At 56.2% G+C, this 16,375-nt stretch overlaps 1 protein-coding gene across 2 annotated transcripts in view; it reads right to left on the bottom strand.

Annotated features, from left to right (window-relative positions):
• The window catches only part of BCL11B (BCL11 transcription factor B), an 89,614-nt gene extending 73,678 nt beyond the window's left edge, over positions 1 to 15,936 (bottom strand). Inside the window, exons 1-2 of one of the 2 annotated variants that reach the window (XM_004447691.4) lie at positions 14,816 to 15,936; positions 1,757 to 2,128 (exon numbers count right to left, since the gene is read on the bottom strand). In XM_004447691.4, coding sequence (XP_004447748.1) covers positions 1,757 to 2,128; positions 14,816 to 14,873 — 430 coding nt within the window. In that variant the 5' untranslated portion in view covers positions 14,874 to 15,936. The remainder of the gene's footprint in view (positions 1 to 1,756; positions 2,129 to 14,815) is intronic. The other variant, XM_004447692.4, reaches the window with a different exon arrangement.
• Between the last annotated feature and the right edge of the window lie 439 nt (positions 15,937 to 16,375).

Below are 16,375 nucleotides of genomic sequence, written 5' to 3'. Positions count from 1 at the left end.
AAAGCCGCCCCGGAGATTAACTTCGCCTTTTATGAAATCATATGTAGTCGCTTTCTTAAACGAACCGACCCTCGACGATCTGCAGCCCCTCATTGGGAAAAGCCTCCAGTGGGAAAGAAGAAGGCCCTTCCACTGCAGCGCAGACGGGGGGCCCGAGCCCCTCGCGAGAAGCCGCCCCTGAAAGGCTGGGGGGTGGGTTTCGGGGCCGCCGTCCCTGGGAAGACCATCTCAGCATCAGGCAAAGAAAAGATGGGGGGGCGCGGCCCAGACACAGGAGCCAGCACGTTTCTCACCCCCCGGGCCTAGCCGAGGAAGCACTTGGCAAAGCGGTGTCCACTTAGGCCTGTGGCCAGCTCCCGCCGGGCGTTATTTCTCAGTCAAGGCCCGTGGTTCCAGCCCAGGCCCCGCAGGGTCTCCACGCGTGCGGGGTCTCATCAGTCCCATTTCACAGGTGAGCACAGCGAGGCCCAGGGCCACCCAGCTGCATGGAGCAGAGCTGGACTTGCTGCGATACCCTCGGCGGACCGCCACCAGGGCGACGGGGGTCCCTGCTGGGAGTGGGATGCCCAGGCCACACCGGGCACACCCCTCTGGGAGAACCAGAAGCCTCAGTCCTGCCAGCGCTCTTGCTAGCCTCTGTGATAGAAACGCAGTGGAGCTCCGCCCACCAATCCCCCCCCCCAGGCCACCCACTCGCATGTTCCAGAGCCGGCGGGACTCCTGGGGGAAGGGCAACGTCCACAGAGCATCCACGGAGCCCCTACGCCTTCAATCCTCGCACCACTCCTGCTGGTACTGGCGCACACACTCCACAGACCGATGGGGAACCTGAGGCTCAGAACCGCCCAGCGGCTTGCCCAAAGTCAAGCAACAGGATTCGAACTCCAACCTGCAGGAACGCCGCTGCCCCGCCTTGCTCCAGGACAGGTTGCCGCTTCCAGCGGAACACAGGCCCTTCTCCCCTGGGCCTCCTGGGCTCACAAGTTCACACCAGGAGCAAACCTGGGAGTCACCACTGGTTTGCAGAGAGTAGTGACTCCCTGGAGGAGAGCGGGACTGACTGCAAACTGCATGGGAGCTGACCCAGAGCAGGGAGGCAAGCCCACACCTGGGGCAGACAGGCCTCTGCACCTGTTCTGCAGGCGGTGAAACCAGCTGACAAGTGGTCAGCTGAGTGGGCAGACCAAAGAGCACATCCCACCCACCCCCACTGCCGCAGTGTTCCGGCAAGTTCCCACTGGACCCACCTTCAGGATCAGGCAAGGTCGAAGAGACCTCTGAGATCAGCGGCCCTAACACCTCTTTTTACAAATGGGGAAACTGAGGCCTGAGAGAGGCAGGGGGAGGAAACGCGCGCTCGCATTCACGAGCGCCTGCCAGGTACCCGCCCACGCAGGCAGGTCTCATAGGCTCCATTTCACCCACGAGGAAACTCGACCGCCGACATGTGAAGTGCACGTTGGAAGCCAACCGCCCGGCTCCAGCGTCACCAGAAAGAGGGGGCCGGCCAGACGCCCCAACTTCCACCCTGTGCTCGGCTGCTCTGGACCCGGCCCAGAGAGAGACCCTCACCAGAAGCAGAGCAGCGTGGGGCCAGGCGGGCTTCCCTGAGCCCCAGGCCCATCTCCCCCGGAGCGTTACCCGGGTGGGAGACCCCAGCCGGGGGGGCCCTCCCGGCACCGAGCCCCTCAGGCAGAGGGCGAGCCCTCCCCCCCTCAGAGCGGCGAGGGGCGCAGGCGGGCGCCGCGGTCCGTACCTGCCATGTTCTCCTGCTTGGGGCAGATGCCTTTCGTGGGCGAGAGCAGGCGGTCATCTTCGTCGGGGGTGACCTGGATGCCAATCTCCACCGGCTCCGACACCCTCCTGAGCTCGGAGCGCGAGGGCGGCGGCGGGCTGCCCTTGTCCAGGCCCTTCTCGTAGCAGGCGCCCAGGCTGCCGCCACAGTGCTTCTTCTTGTGCTCTATAAAAACCAGGATGTCCCCCAGGGGGAAGTTCATCTGACACTGTCCGCAGGTGAGCAGGTCAGGGTCAGGGCCACCCACCATGAGCCCCAGGCCGCTCGGCTCCTCTATCTCCAGGCCCTCATCTTCGTCCTCCAGGCTGGCGGCCTCCACATGGTCAGCCTCTGCTGGAGACAGAAAGGGGAGGGGGGAGGGCAGAGAAGACAGAGATGGGCTTAGGCAGTCACAGGCTCCGGCCCCGACCCCTCCCCACCACCGGCAGCTGGCGGCCGGGGGCTCGCCGGGTCCTTTCCCGGGGCCCCTGCAGGTGGGTCCCGCTGAGGCTCCCGGGGGGCCGTGGCAGACATCGTGCTCACCTGACTACCTCCTAGCTTACTTCCTGCCGGGCTCCCCCAGCACAGCGGACACACACATTCCCCTGCACACACGACCTGGCCCCACAAAAGACGTGGGCCCGCCTGCCGACGGGGTCAGCCAGAGATTCCCTGGATCTTCGCTGCAGATGAGAATCACGTGGGGAGCTTGGAAAAATCCTGATGCCCGGGGCCACGGCCCGGACCAGTTCCACTGGGGTCCGAACATCAGTCTGTTTCTTTTTTTTTTTTTAAGACTCCCCAGGCCAGTGGGTAGCCTGGGCCCGGCTAGCTCCTACACTTGGCTGCCCTCCCTGCCTGTCCGCTCTCCATTCACAGAATTCCGACTCACATTCTGGTACCTGAGAGCTGGCCGCACACCAAACAAGAGAAAAACCCAGCCGGGTGTCAGAGAAGGAAGCCCACACGTTCAGAAAGCAACAAGTGGGTTTGGCTGGAAAACATATTGAAGGAAAAACCAGTGCAGGGCAAGAGGGGCTGAGAGACACCTTACAGAAAGGGACACCGCCACTACCCAGGACAGCCAGTTTCTGGGCAGATTTCCCTTCCTTTGTTGACCTCCAGACACTCATCAACTCCCCACTTTTTGTTGGTTGATTTTATTTTCACTCCCACAAAAAGGAGGCAAAAAAAATTCTCCAAAAGCATTTCTTGGCAGATCACAAAGCACACTTCCAAAGAGCTGGGTATTTTGTATTTCCTTAGAGCGGATACATGTCCTTTCCTTTTATTTTATTTTGCTTTTTGGTAAGGGCATAGGACCCAAATATTCTGAAGCTAAGAAATGCCTCAAAAAGGCAGCAAAGCCCTTGGGGAAAAACTGGAAGACTCTGCAGTCAAGAATATCATCAGCAGTAGTGGACAGTGAGGTCTCCTATCCCCTCGTGGTCGGAGCAAATTCAGGGTGGAATTCGTCAAGAGCAGAGGTCAGCCATCACACAGAAGGCGTGAGGGGCAGGGTCTTAGGAGAAGCACAGGTGGGCAGGCTAGAGGCCTGGAAGCCGAGGAGGCAGGTGCATTTTAAGTTGTATGGTATTTCGTGAAGGATAATAAAAATCCCAGAAAAACAAGGAAAAGGAATGGAAAGGAGGAAAACACAGCGAAGTTATTGACAGGCCAGAGCCAAGGAAGACATAATATAAGAAAAATTCTGCAGGACCTTGCATTCTACATAGAACACTGTTCTGTATTTCCTGAGCACGAGCTTCCAGGCCTGGGAGGGCCGCTGTGTAAAACTGAATACAGAATGCGTGATAACAGGGCGTATCACGCGCACATACGAACTTCTGTGACTGGAGGTGGATGCACAGGTACCCCCAAGACGGGAAATTACCACTTGAGATCCTGCCCGGCGTTATTTTTTTAAACAGCAGACAGAGCCTTCAATGAATTAAATGTAGAAATGCGTTAGAAATGTGGCAGGACAAAAATATCCCGCAGATGAGGAAATCCTAAATCTGTTGTCTGCATCTCTCTAACAAAAAGAAGCTACAAGGTTCTCCGAAAAGCCCATCCCAGAAACCATTAATTACACTTGAAAAAGAAATCGGAGTTTACTTAAAGAAGAGTTTGAAGACAATACTACATAATTAATTTACCAATTTATTTTATGAAAAGATGCCTTGCTAGGGTGGAAATATAATCACAGCCCTCGCACTGAGCAGTGGCTCTAAGGGGAGACTGGATTCCTGAGAACCGTTTGTCAGAATGTAAAAGGTAATTATTCGGGCCTCTTTTCCCTTCAAACGGTCTAACATTGAGCAATACTGTTTATATTGAAAAGCTCGCACCTTTAATTACCAATTACATGTACATAATTTCAGAGCCAAAGGAGAGGGCTGTGAAAACAATTCTTTAGAAATATAAGGATGCATTGTGCGCCATTTCTAGAGAATGAGCTCTAATAAATAGGAGGAGGATGTCAAAATATTGTTTTGTTTAAGAAAAAAGGCACAAAGGAAATGAACTGAAAAAAAAAAAAAAAGGACAAAATGAAATGGAGAATCCCAATGAAACGAGGGGCAAATTCCATGGTAGGCCGGCGGAGGGTGCAGGTAAGTTACCTGGGACGGTTTTCAAAGCCTCCTGAGCAGGCCCAGCCAACTGCATTTGAGAAGAAACTAACAACAGCATGCCTCCACCTTCCCACCCTGCTCCCCTGTCTGAGGGTGAGGAGGTGTTGGCTGTTGTTGGGTTTTTTGGTTTGCTTTTAATTTAATTTTTGGGTCTTATTTATTTTTTGTTCTGTTTTGTGTCTCATTAACTTTTTCAGCCACATCCACTCTCCTGGGTTAGAAGCTCGGAAGCATGAATATCTCCTCTCTCCTCCCTGCTAGGAGGTCTACAGCTACGTAATTTCAAATGCATTTTCTAATTCAAAAGAAACACAGACTAATTTAAAAATTAGCAAAGTTCACAGACGCCTTCTCGCAAGCACCCCCTCTCCCCACCCGCTTTTGCCAAGGCCTCTGTACCAGCACTTTTTTTTTTTTTGGTAACATCTGGTATTCTTTCCTTTTTTTGGCAGTCTCTGCCTTTTCGCTCTCCTCCCGCCGCAAGCCCTCGTGAGCCACAGTAATTGAGTTTGAAAGTATCCAAAGCCGGTTGCTGTGCTGCAGTCGGGCTCCCGCGTCGCCAAGTCCCCACGCGCCAGCGCTCCCGGGGGGGTGGCCGCGCGGGCTCCCCTGCTCAGGCCCTGAACTCTGCGCCCCCCCCCACCCCCAGGCCGGGGAGCCCTCTCGCTGCACCTCGACAAAAAGCGCCTTTTCCTCCCACTTTCAGCCCTGAAAGTAAAACCCCCACAGGTGACAGAGCGGGGTGGCAACCCCACGGAATGGGGACACCTCCAGGCTGGGGGGCACCGAGCCCCGCCCCGCCGCGGGCCCCACTCCCAGGGAAGGGGGCGCCGTCCTCCCAGGCGTTCGGGCCACGGAACCCCCCCCCCCCCAGAACCCCAGCCCTGGTGGGCCTCTGGGGCCGCGCGGGAGGGCCGGGCGCGCAGGCCGAGGCCTCCCGAGACACCTCCCAAGCCAGCTGTGGTTTCACTTCCGCTGGCAGACGGATAGGGCGTGGGGGCCGGGCGTGTGCTCGCGCACACGCGTGTGTCCCTTCTCTGAACTGTGTCAAGAACGGACGACAGCGAAGGAGGCAGCTACGCTCGGCCCAGGTTCCCCCCCCCCGCCCGGGGCCCTCCCGAGCCGGGCCCGGCCGTGGCCACCGGGAGCCCCCGCAGCCCCCAGGCCCCGGCCGCCACAGGCAGGGGGCTCCGAACCGCCCACCCCCCCACCCCGGGGACGAGAAGGCACCAGGCGACGGCAGAGCCCGATGAAAACAAACGCGGCCTTTGGGATCCCCAGGCCTGGTGCTACCTCGTCCTGCAAGCCTAGGCCTAGCACACCGCCGGGCGGCGGGGAGGCTTTCCACTGAGGTGGTTTGTTTGGACTTTTCGCGAAAAGCTCCCCAAGTGCCGGGCAGCCCTGCAAAACACTGCTGTTCTCCCTACAGCACGAGCCGCGCGAAGGCGAGCCATTGCTAAGACGTTTGGCTTCTTGGGGGGGGGGGGGGGGGGACGAAGGATGCAAGCAGGAGACGGGGCTCAAACGTCAGGATCAGAGGGTCCGCCGTGGGTTCCGGAACGTTAAACCCTAAAGCGCAAGGACATCTATTTACACACACGCTCAGAGTCAAGTTTTCTTTTACAACAAAACCACATTTTATTTACAAGACTGGGCCTCCTCCCAGCTGGTAAACGCGTTCAGAAGCAATGAAATCAGGGTTCACAAATAATAATGGCCAGCATTGTTAAGTGGAGGGGGAAGCGCTCCATCCTAAAACAAACTCCCCGGTGCCTCGGCTTGGCTGTGAAGGAATTCGGGGCCGAAGACAGAAATGGAAGGAAATTGTTAACCCTGGCCCAGCCGATCCGACAGGCCCCTGGGGCAGCTGCAGGGGGCTTACGCGGTCTTACCTGCCCAGCAATTCCCGCCACCCACCCTGGTACATCTCGAGCAACCGCCCCTGCACCTGCCCTGAGGGAATTCTAGCCAAGGGGGCCTGCCGCCTGCGGTCCCCAGAGCACGCCCAGTCACTTTTCCCCTTTGCCCTGCTTTGATTCAAATCCAAATCTCTTTCATGGCGAAGCCACAGTCCACACACAATAATGACTGTTTCGGGGCGGGGAGGGGCCCGGAGTGGGGGAAGGGGTGCCGGGATCTTAAAATCAAGTGCCACCAGCATCCCGGCGGCCACGGTCGTGTGCTCTCGTATTTACAAGCCCCACGCAGCATCCATCCACAGAGCTCAGCACCCGACCAGGCTTTCCACCTGCTTGCTACGAACGCGGCGCCTTGGTCAGCGGGCCCACTGTACGGAGAAGTGGGGGGCCCTGCCCGTCTCCTCTCGAGCCCTCAGGGGGTGGGGGGCTGGGACCCCAGCCGGCAGGGAGGCACCCCAGCACGCCCTCTCAGCGGAGCACAACACTTTCTGAGCTGCCATCCATTTTTAATTTATTGGATCCAAGAGAAAATAACAACCGTGGGGAGGAGAGGGGGAAAGGGGGAAGGGATGGGTGGGGGGAGGAAGGAATCAGGTCTTCGTGGAGAAGACAATCCGTGGCTCGGATGATGCTCAAAGGCATGACAAGAGATGTCATGACGTTCTCCCAACGCAGGGTACCAAAGAGCAGAGGAGGGGACGGAGCCAAGAGGGCGCGCCGGCCCGGCCAGGCCGGCCTCGGAGGCTCTGCGCACGTGGAGGCCAGAGCCCAGCAAGAGACGTCGGGGCGCTGCAGTCCGCGGCCGGCCAGGCCTGCTGCTCCCGCCGGGCAGCCGGGAGGGCACGGCCACGAGGGCGTCCGGTGCCGGTGGCGTCGCAGGACGGCTCCGCCCGGCGCCCGGCCTCTCAGCAGCTCGGAGGAGACCAGGCTTGGCCAGGCCGCCCACCGCCCCATGGAGGCCCTGTCCGCTCCAGGGCCTGGCCGCCCGAGGACACAACGTCCACCGTTTCCGGCATCCGGGCAGAAGACAGAGGGAAGGCCACGGGTCCAACACCGAGTACCCCTGTGGGTTTCCGGCCAACGAAAACCGCCAGGAGCTCAGCTGCCTCGGCCAGGGGGGCCCGGTGTGGGCGCAGCCTGCAGGCCAGGAAGGTGGAGAGTCCTGTCCAGCCGTGAAGGGATTTTCTGGTACAGCAGGACCCTCGGCTCACACAGGCCTCATCGATAAACTCCAGAAGGGAAAGTCTGATGTGGGGGGCGGTGAGTTAGGGAGAAGCACCCTGGCACAGATGGTCCTACAAAACCCACCCTGGCTTCAGGATGCAGGAAAATATCCTTGCTCTCCAGTCGTGGGCCAGCACCTCCTCTAGCGCAGCATCCCCCCCCCCCAAAAAAAAAAAAAAACAGAGCGCAGAGGTCTCACAAATTCAAGGGCAGAAAAGAGGACACGTGCACAAGGAAAACAGCAGTCAGGTGTCTTCACAGACCCTGTCCAGGCTGAAAGGTTGTCAGAAGAAGCCAAGGCCGTGTGAGACCAAAGCCTGGACGCAGTGACCTTTGTTCTGATAAATAAAACAGTTACTTAAAAAATAAAAACGACCGCTACAGGAATTCTTCCAGACACCTTCAGCAGATTCTAGAAAACTGCAAACACCTTAAATCCTCAGAAACCAAACAGGGCTCATGATGACGTGATACAAAAGCATTCTGTGTGGCCAAATGATGAGACTGATTTTATTTAAAAACACGATTTTTCAAAGACGCTAAGTGGGAGAAAAGAAGGCTCTTCCTTCCAAGCCTTTAGCTGGAGGGGTTCAAATCCTTGGAGGCTTGTCAGCAAAACAGCAAGGGCAAGGATTGCTTTCAACATCTCATTTCCAAGGTAAAGCTTTAAACATGACCCCATTATTACTATTACTATTTTAATTCTTAGCAGCGCATCCTTCTCGGAGGCACATGTGCATCACAGGAATATTGGCATTCTCCTTCCCCGAGTCATTTTTGGCTGTCATTTTAGTCCAGAACTCATTAGAAGGTCTCACAAATGTATTTGTATTTAAGCAGTTCAGTGGAAGGGGGTCATAAACAAAAGTAAAACAGGATTTTCTTTTTTAAACTCGGAAGTTACTTACTTTTGTGTGGTCTGAGATTTCATTACAGTGAAATAGCTTGGACTGGCTAATCCAGCACCCAAGCAAATGATCTGCCGCCGTAGAAAAAAAGGAGAGTGAGTTTCTCCCATTTAAGCAACTGCACAAAAGACTCGCACATGTCAAAACGCCGTGCAAAAGTCCCTGCGAATGTGGCACCATTAATCAAACCTCGATCTGGTGTCACTTACCAGGAAAAAACGAGGCTGTCCCCACCCCCCACCCCCCACCCCGCACTGGCTCTGCCCCTCCCTAGGCTGCCATGTGCCCCCAAAGAGCCTGCTCGGGGAAGCTGCCTTGGGAAAACCTGGTGCTCGAGAGAGTCAACAAGCAGGCTCTTCTTGGAGAGGTGGGGGAATGGGGGCACAACACGTGAGCAGATCTCCCCGACATCCTGAGACCCGAAGGTGGCTTCACGGGAGCAGTGAGCCGAGGTGCAGGGACGGCGGAGCACAAGAGACCCCAGACCCACGGCGGGGGAGTGGGGGGGGGTGGGGAGTCAACAGAGTGCCACAGAGTGACAGATGACTCTGACATCCTTTCCCGGCATTCTTCTGTGCCCCCTCCCCACGAAAAATATCTGTGTGTCGACAGCTAACACCATGTTCAGAGAAGGGCGCCCCGGTGGGATCACGACCTTGACCAAAAGGTCATTTACTCTCCCCCACTCGTCCGTGTCCACCGTTAAACCCGAAGGCCAAAGTCCTTGCAGCGTCTCAGCCAGAGGTGGGGCTGGATGAGCCCATCTGGACGGCTGCCAGGAGCCCCAGGAGGCCAAGCCGTCGGTCCCCAAAGGACAAGAGGCTGCCCCCCAACTCTCCCCTCCCCACCTAGGAATTTTTCCCCATGCATTCACGGTCCTCTCTGTCATCTGTGTTGAGTTAACAGCTGGTGAAACCCCTCCGAGTTCCAAGGCAAAGGGTTTCTAAATTGAGTATTTTTTAACGCCTTTCCGCAGACCAGAGGCCACTGCCCGGCCCGGGGCTGCGAGGCGACGGTGGGTCTTCATCCCGGACTTGTCACATGAGCTTGCTGCAGCTATGTGCTCCTCACCACGGGCTCGACGCAAACGTTCAATGAAGTAGAGAAATCATCAGATAAATTGCTGGCCCTCTGTACTCAAGAGTGAAGGCTCTTTCTCCAGCTGATGACAGCGCTAGGCTTTTGTCTGACCTAATTTATTTCACTTTCAAGTTAGAAGAAAGCACCCTTTCCTGTCACAGGGCAACCTCTCCTGCCAGACACTGAAATCGAGCGTAAGGCTGTGCTGTGCTGGCTGCAGATTTCTTGGACTTGGAAAAGCGGACATTATAGATCCAGAAATCCACGCTATTTCCCACCACGAAATGACAGGGTCAGGGGAGAAAGCGTCTCCCTAAAAGTCACCCATTTGGGGTGAAAGGTTTTAGAAACACTGTGCTTGGCACACCTACACTCCTTCCAAAGAAAGTTTCACGCATGGAGCCGGCATTTCCTATCTTTGGGGAATGGGACTACTTCCCTTCGCATGGTGGGAACATTATCTAACAAATGGGATTGAGAATCCAAGTGTTATAAAATCTGAGCTAAAAGGATTTCCATTCATCGGTGCTTGTCGGCTGGGCCTGTGACATGCAACACAGAAATGGAAAGAGACTTTATCACCAAAATGACGATCGCTCTTCACGGACCCCCGAGCCCCATCATGACTGCTTTAGCAGCAGACCGGAATTTTCAGAAATTCAAGAACCACAGAGGAGCCGAGAGCAAACACACCCATTCAAAACTAATCATGTCACCCGCTGAAAGAAAAAAGAAAGAAAAGAGGCCAGATCCGCCCGATGTGGGCTTGTAAATCAATGGCGAGGGCTTGCAAATAGATTTCTCAAACTTATCATCTCATTTTGTCCTCCACGAATCTCTGCAGGAAAATCAATATTACAACTTCACACTTAAGACATTTTGCAGCAACGTAAACTGCCGCGGCGGCGGCTGGAAGCCGGTGCCCAGCCCACGGCAGCGCCGGCATGACACGGGCACCGGGCTCCCCCTAGCGGCCGCGGCGGCGCCAGGCCGGCCTCGGCGTCTAGGCTTGCCATCCACCAAAAGCCAATGCAACTGAAAGTTTATTTTGGAAAGTATTTTTATCACAACAAGCAACAGAGAAGGCAAAGCAATCGAAATGGGAGATGAAAGGGGGAAAGAGAAGGCTGGTGCAGGCCTTGTTCTGAGCTGAGAGACAGTGCCGGGAGTGAAATTCTGAGAAGGCGCTAGAAACTGGTGGGTGCTACAGAGGAAAATATCCGCTGCTCGGCACGGCTGCATCTCACCTGAGACAGAATTCTAATTATTGTGCGCCCGAAGTTGGTCTTCCTTGCCTGCAAGTAACATGCATGTAGTCCTGCAGTGACCAGCCAAGTGACCCACCCAAAACCATCCCAACCATCTAACCCCAGCCTCCCTGGCTATTTCTACCGCCCGTTCCAGGACTTGGGAAATGACTGGTTTTATGTTACAAAATCTTTTGAAGGCCAGACAAAAATCGCCATGGCCAAAACACAGAGCAGAGAGCAACCTCCCCGTGTCAAAAAAAAGAAATATACATACGTACATAATATATGAGAGAGGAAAAAGATACCCTTTAAAAAATATTAGGGGTTGTTAAAATATGCTCAGAGCTGTTTTCTTTCAGGTGTGAATTACAAATGAATAAATTCAGCCTGGCATAACACCTTTGATGCACACGTCTTTATTCTCCCGTGGAATCGGAGCAGCTGACTTATATCACACTTCTAATGATATGGGGTTCCCTTCTGTGCAAAAGGGCGACAAACTTCATCCCCCAACCAGCCACCAAAAAAAAAAAAAAAAGGCCCACACCTATGAAATTTATCTGCGACCCTGTTTTGAAAGATACGTGGACAACTGGAGATAGACTGTACCCTGGGGAATTAAAATAATTATGAGCACAGCCACCTTCAAAACATACAGCTAGAGCAAAACCTAATTTAAAAGCCAGCCGTGGAATCAACACAGTTAGCCTAACTTCCGGAGTCAAATCTTGAGTCTCTGGTTGTTTTGCAAAATCACGAATTCATATGGAAAATTAGTAATCTTCCAAGGAAACCTGTTGGTGGGTCCTTGGGAAAAAAAATCATCTTAATTGGGGTTATGTAATTTACCATGGGCATCTTATTTTCTTCAGAAAGCAAAAGCTTTTTCATTCATTTCAGTACATTTGCCTTTGCCCTGGTCCTTGTGGCACAGACATTTACGGACTGGTCAGTTAATGCCCCTTTCCCTCCCCTCTCCATTTTCGTCACTGTGTTGTTTTGTGTTTGTTTTCATTAAGAGCTGTGCCTGTCCTTCGGTTTTAAAAGCTGTATCCATCTGGATCAAACATTTTTGAAATAAACCAGAAGCCCAGGTTTTGCATCCCCAGCCGTCTCCCACACTCTTTTATACCTCTCCCCTCTTCTGCCCGGCCCTGTCTGTAAATTTCACTCGTTCCTAATGGAGCTCTTCCCTGCCTAGCCCCCCAGACAAAGCTCATCGAGGCCATTTGTGTTCTCTTCTTGTCTCCCAGTGCATCCGTATCCTTAGTTCCAGCATCCCCGAAAGAACCTGAGGCTGCTTCTCCAAAAGGCCTGGGAGCTGACACCCAACTGATGAAGACATAGCACGTTTTAGGTGGTCTCATTCGCATTTAAAATCTCAGCAACGGACCCCAGGTGGGGGCTGTGGCAGCGCCCATTTTGCCAGCCAGGGCAACAGAGCACAAGGTAGCAGGAATGGGAATCTGAAATTCCCATCAGTTGTCGGGAAAGCTCTTCCCCAGACCGTGTAGTCTAAAAGTGCACCCCATCCCTGCCTCTTCTGCCTGGGATGGGGAGGTGAACACAGGACAGGGAGAAAAGGCAGCTGCTTTTTGATAATAAATAGCCTGGTCTGAGAACTGGTTGGACTACTCTCCCTGCTTAGCCACCTGCACACGCCAAGGTTCCCAGGACCCCTGGAAGGCGACGAGATTTCCTTGACCCCCTTCGTCTCCTTCCCTTTTCCTCCCCACCTCCCTCCTCGCCCTCTCGGCCACTGTTGCTGCCTCGGGTGGCTGTCCCCAGGTCTGAGACAGGCTGAGAAGCACGAAATCAATAAAGGATGGACCCTGGTGCACCAGCCACCCCTGGCCACACGGCCAGGCCGCAGCTAGCCCCCCTGGCCAGGGCTCTCTCCTGGTGTCCCAGGAATGCCAAGAGAGGAGCGAGCAAACGCCGAGCAAACCTACCTGCTTCTTCCCCCCTTACACACAACTGCAAACGCGCCCGGCTCCGGAGGCTGCTGCCAGCCTAGCGGTGCACCCCCAACAATTCCCCCCTCGCCGACCCTCCCCCCACTTCCCCCTCCTCAAAAAAAGGACCCTTGCATTTATACAGAGGCTAACGTGGGGGGCAAATTGCCTCCTGGAGAAATTAGGCGTCTGCAAGTATAGACGTTTTAACAACCACCCCACCATCTAAAAGGGGGGGTGGCAGAATAAGCGACTGCTGCGGCTGGCTAAAGGAACGAAATGTCAGCTGGCGAAAAGGACCTTGATCAAAACAGGCTCGAATCGAGTGGCAAAACATTTTGTGTTAAATGCAACCAGTCAAGTCTTCTTTGATGTTACAATGGCGAAAAATAAAAGTCTGCCTTGCCTCCCTCCCAAGTCATCCCTCTCCCAAAGCGAGTTCCACTTTTATATCTAAGCCCCCCCCAAAAAAAATAATAAATCCCCCAATTCTTACTAATGTATCTGCTGTAACAAAGGAGAGAAGGCGAACGGCAAATGCTCCGAGCAGATGGCTCCAATGCCGGGTTTTCAGGGGAGGGGAGAACCCCTTTATATATTTATTTATTTATTTAAATTTTTTAAAATATAACATAAATATTCGGCTCTCGGCCGCCCCGCAGCCAGTCCTCGGCGGCGGCGGAGCGCGCAGCCCTCTCCAGCACCGCGCGGGCAAGCCGGGCCCCAGCCCGGGCGAGGTGCGCGGAGGCTTTGCGGGAACACGACCTGCCCGCGGTCTCGGTGGCACCCAGAGGATGTTTTATTTCTCGAGCAATAAGAGAAAGAAAGGGGACAAAAAAAAAAAAAAAAAAAGCCACGGCGGCCCAGGCACCGCGAGAGAAAGAAGGACGGCGAGGAGGCGTTCGCTCGCGGCCAAGCAGCGGCCCCGCGGGCGGCGGCGGCGGGCGGGGAGCGCGGCGAGCCTCCCTGCCCCCGGCCACGGTGCGGGGCCCGGGCGGGCTCGGCGGCAGAGCCGGCACCTGGCCCGCCCGCGCGGGCTTTCGGCCCTTCGGTAAAGGAGCCGAAGCGGGGCGTGGGAGACGGCCGCGTCTCTGCCCCGCCGCCCGACTTGGCCCGCCCCGCCACTTGCGGGAAATCCAGCCGCTTTCCACCGGTGGATCTCCACCCGACCTGCCGTGTTTATTTAGGTGGGAAGAGGAAAGCTGCCGCGCTGGGAGGATGGAGGAGAGCGTGCTGGGTCTCTCTTTTTTTTTTTTTTTTTTTTTTTTTACTATTTTACAAGCGCATCCCTCTCTTCCCACTCCTAGCTGACAACCTCCCCCCCCCCCCCAGCCCCAATCTCCCCACCTTTTTTGGAATAGGGGGAAAGAAGACAAGATCATCCCTGGAGACAGACGGAGGTGGGGAAATGGGGGGGGGGGGTGCTGGAGCCCGGCAAACAGCCGCGCAGCTGGATTCTTTTGCAAATCGAGCGAGGCGGGGAGGAGAAAAAGCGGCGGCGGCACCCGAGGACCCGCGTGGCCGGCGCCCTGCCGGGCCGGGCGCAGCGACCTGGGACCGGGAGCGCTCGGCCGCCCCTCGCCTGGCGGCTCCCCCGGGCCGCGGCGCACCCCGCTCGCCTCCGCCCGCGCCGTCAGCACGGACCCACGCGCTCGCCAACTTTTCCCCACTTCCCGGCTCCCCCCTCCCCCTCCGCTCCCCCAGCCCCCTCCCCCTCCTCTCCAAACCCCGCCACCAGCGCCGCCGCCGCCACACACGCCGCTCGGAGGGGCGAGCGGCCAGCTGGGCTCGGCGCGCACACACCCCGCCGCCTCCAGCCTGCGCGCCCCCTCCCCGGCCCGGAGCCCGCTCCGGGGGCCCCCGAGCCCGGGCTGCAAAGAAACTTTCCTCGGGGAACGCGGGCTCGGCCGTCCCCCACCCTGCTCCGGGCCGCCGCCGCCTGTGCGGGCCCGCGGCGGCCGCTCCAGCGCCCGGCGCGGCCCGGCCCGCCTGCGCCCGGCTCGGTGTCCCCAGCCCCGGGCGCCCGGAGCCCCATCCTCCGGCCCCTCGCGCGCACGCCGCACACTTACGGGTGATGAGCTCCCTCTGGGACAAGTGCTGCGGGTTGCCCTGTTTGCGGCGGGACATTGCCCCGGCATCTATTCTGGCATCGCCCGGAGAGCTGCACTGGTGGGGGGCGCCGGGGGAGGGGGTTCCAGCCGCCGCCGCTGCCGCCGCCGCGCCTCCTCCTCTGCCCGGGTTGGTGTTGTGTTTTGTTGCTGTTGTTGTTGTTTGTGTGTTTTTTTTGCCCTTCCTCTCTTGCCCTCTCTTCCTCCTTTTTTTCTTCTTCTTTATTTTTGATCTGTCTTCTCTACTGCTTTTTGTTTTGCTTGCAAAAAAAGAAAAACAGAAGAAAAAACAAAAACCTCTCGGTTTCAAATAGAAGAGGCGAAAAAAAAAAAAAAAGAAAAGAAAAACTGCTGTTGCTTGCCGCCGGCTGCCTGGTTTCTTTACAAAAATATTCTTTTGAAGGAAAAAAAAAATCTCTTACACTTCTTCAAACTGCTTGGCCTCTTGGACTTCCAAATGTCTTCTTAAACTTAAACCGGATTTCGCACCGGCTCCTGACACTTTCTTTCAGTGTCTGGTAGGTGGAAGCGCACTTCTACCAAGAGGGGGGGGGAGGAGAAAAAAATTGCAAAGAAATAAAAAAAGAGAGAGAGAGAAGAAAAAGGGGAAGAAAAAAAAAGCAAAGAAAACTTGGGGACTTGTCTTGTACCCCCTCACCCCGCCCCCTCAAAAAACCCAAAGCAATGGCAAACTGCCCCGGTTCGGCTGCTTCTGGGTTTTCTGCGGGCTGCCTGTTTTTTTCTCGGAGACTGGCCCTTCTGAGGCTCTGGGGGGGACTGCAGGAGCGGCTCCTTCCCAGTTCACCTGGCAGGCTGGCGCCGGCCGGAGGGGCTGCGGTCCCCGCGAGCGCTCCCCAGCGCTCCCCTGGCGCCGCGGCCCGGGGGGGAGCGGGGCTGAGGGGCGGCTCGCCCAGCGCGCCGGGGTCGGAGCGGGCGCGGACTGGGAGCTATAGATTGCAACGTGAAGATGGCGGAGTCCGGCTTCTCTGGGAGCTCTCGGTCTCTCTATGGCTGGGGCTGCCTCTGTACAATGGGATAAAATTCAAGTTCAAGTGCGGACGTGACGTTTAATCTGCACTAGAGACAAAAAGACCCAGAGAGTCGGAGCACTGGGGGCGACTAGCGGTGGCTTTTTAACATTGTACCCTGCAAGAGAACAAGAAAGCACACACACACACACACACACATACACTCTCTCCCGCGCGCGCGCGCGCACACACACACTCGCCCGTGCGCACACCCGCAGCCCGGCCGGCCACACGTGCAAACCGCGTTTTTGTGCGCGTCTCTTCTGGTGCACGGGAGGCGCAAGGCCCGAGGAGGCGGGGAGGTGGGGAGAAGGTGGGCAAGATATTTTTAAATAAAAGAAAATCCCTCTTTCTCCCTCCTCCCCTTCTGGGAGCAGGACCCAAGAGAAGGGGGGCGGGGTGTTGGGTGCGTGGAGTAAATCGGGTCAGTGCACGTCCCCACCACCCGAAAGCTCATGTGGACTTGGACTTGGGGGAAGCGGGTGCTGCGGAC

The sequence above is a fragment of the Dasypus novemcinctus genome, chromosome 3 (assembly GCF_030445035.2).
Source record: "Dasypus novemcinctus isolate mDasNov1 chromosome 3, mDasNov1.1.hap2, whole genome shotgun sequence".
Classification (NCBI taxonomy): domain Eukaryota; kingdom Metazoa; phylum Chordata; class Mammalia; order Cingulata; family Dasypodidae; genus Dasypus; species Dasypus novemcinctus.
The sequence above is the reverse complement of the archived record's forward strand: the minus strand, read 5'-3'. Positions and strand labels throughout refer to the sequence as shown.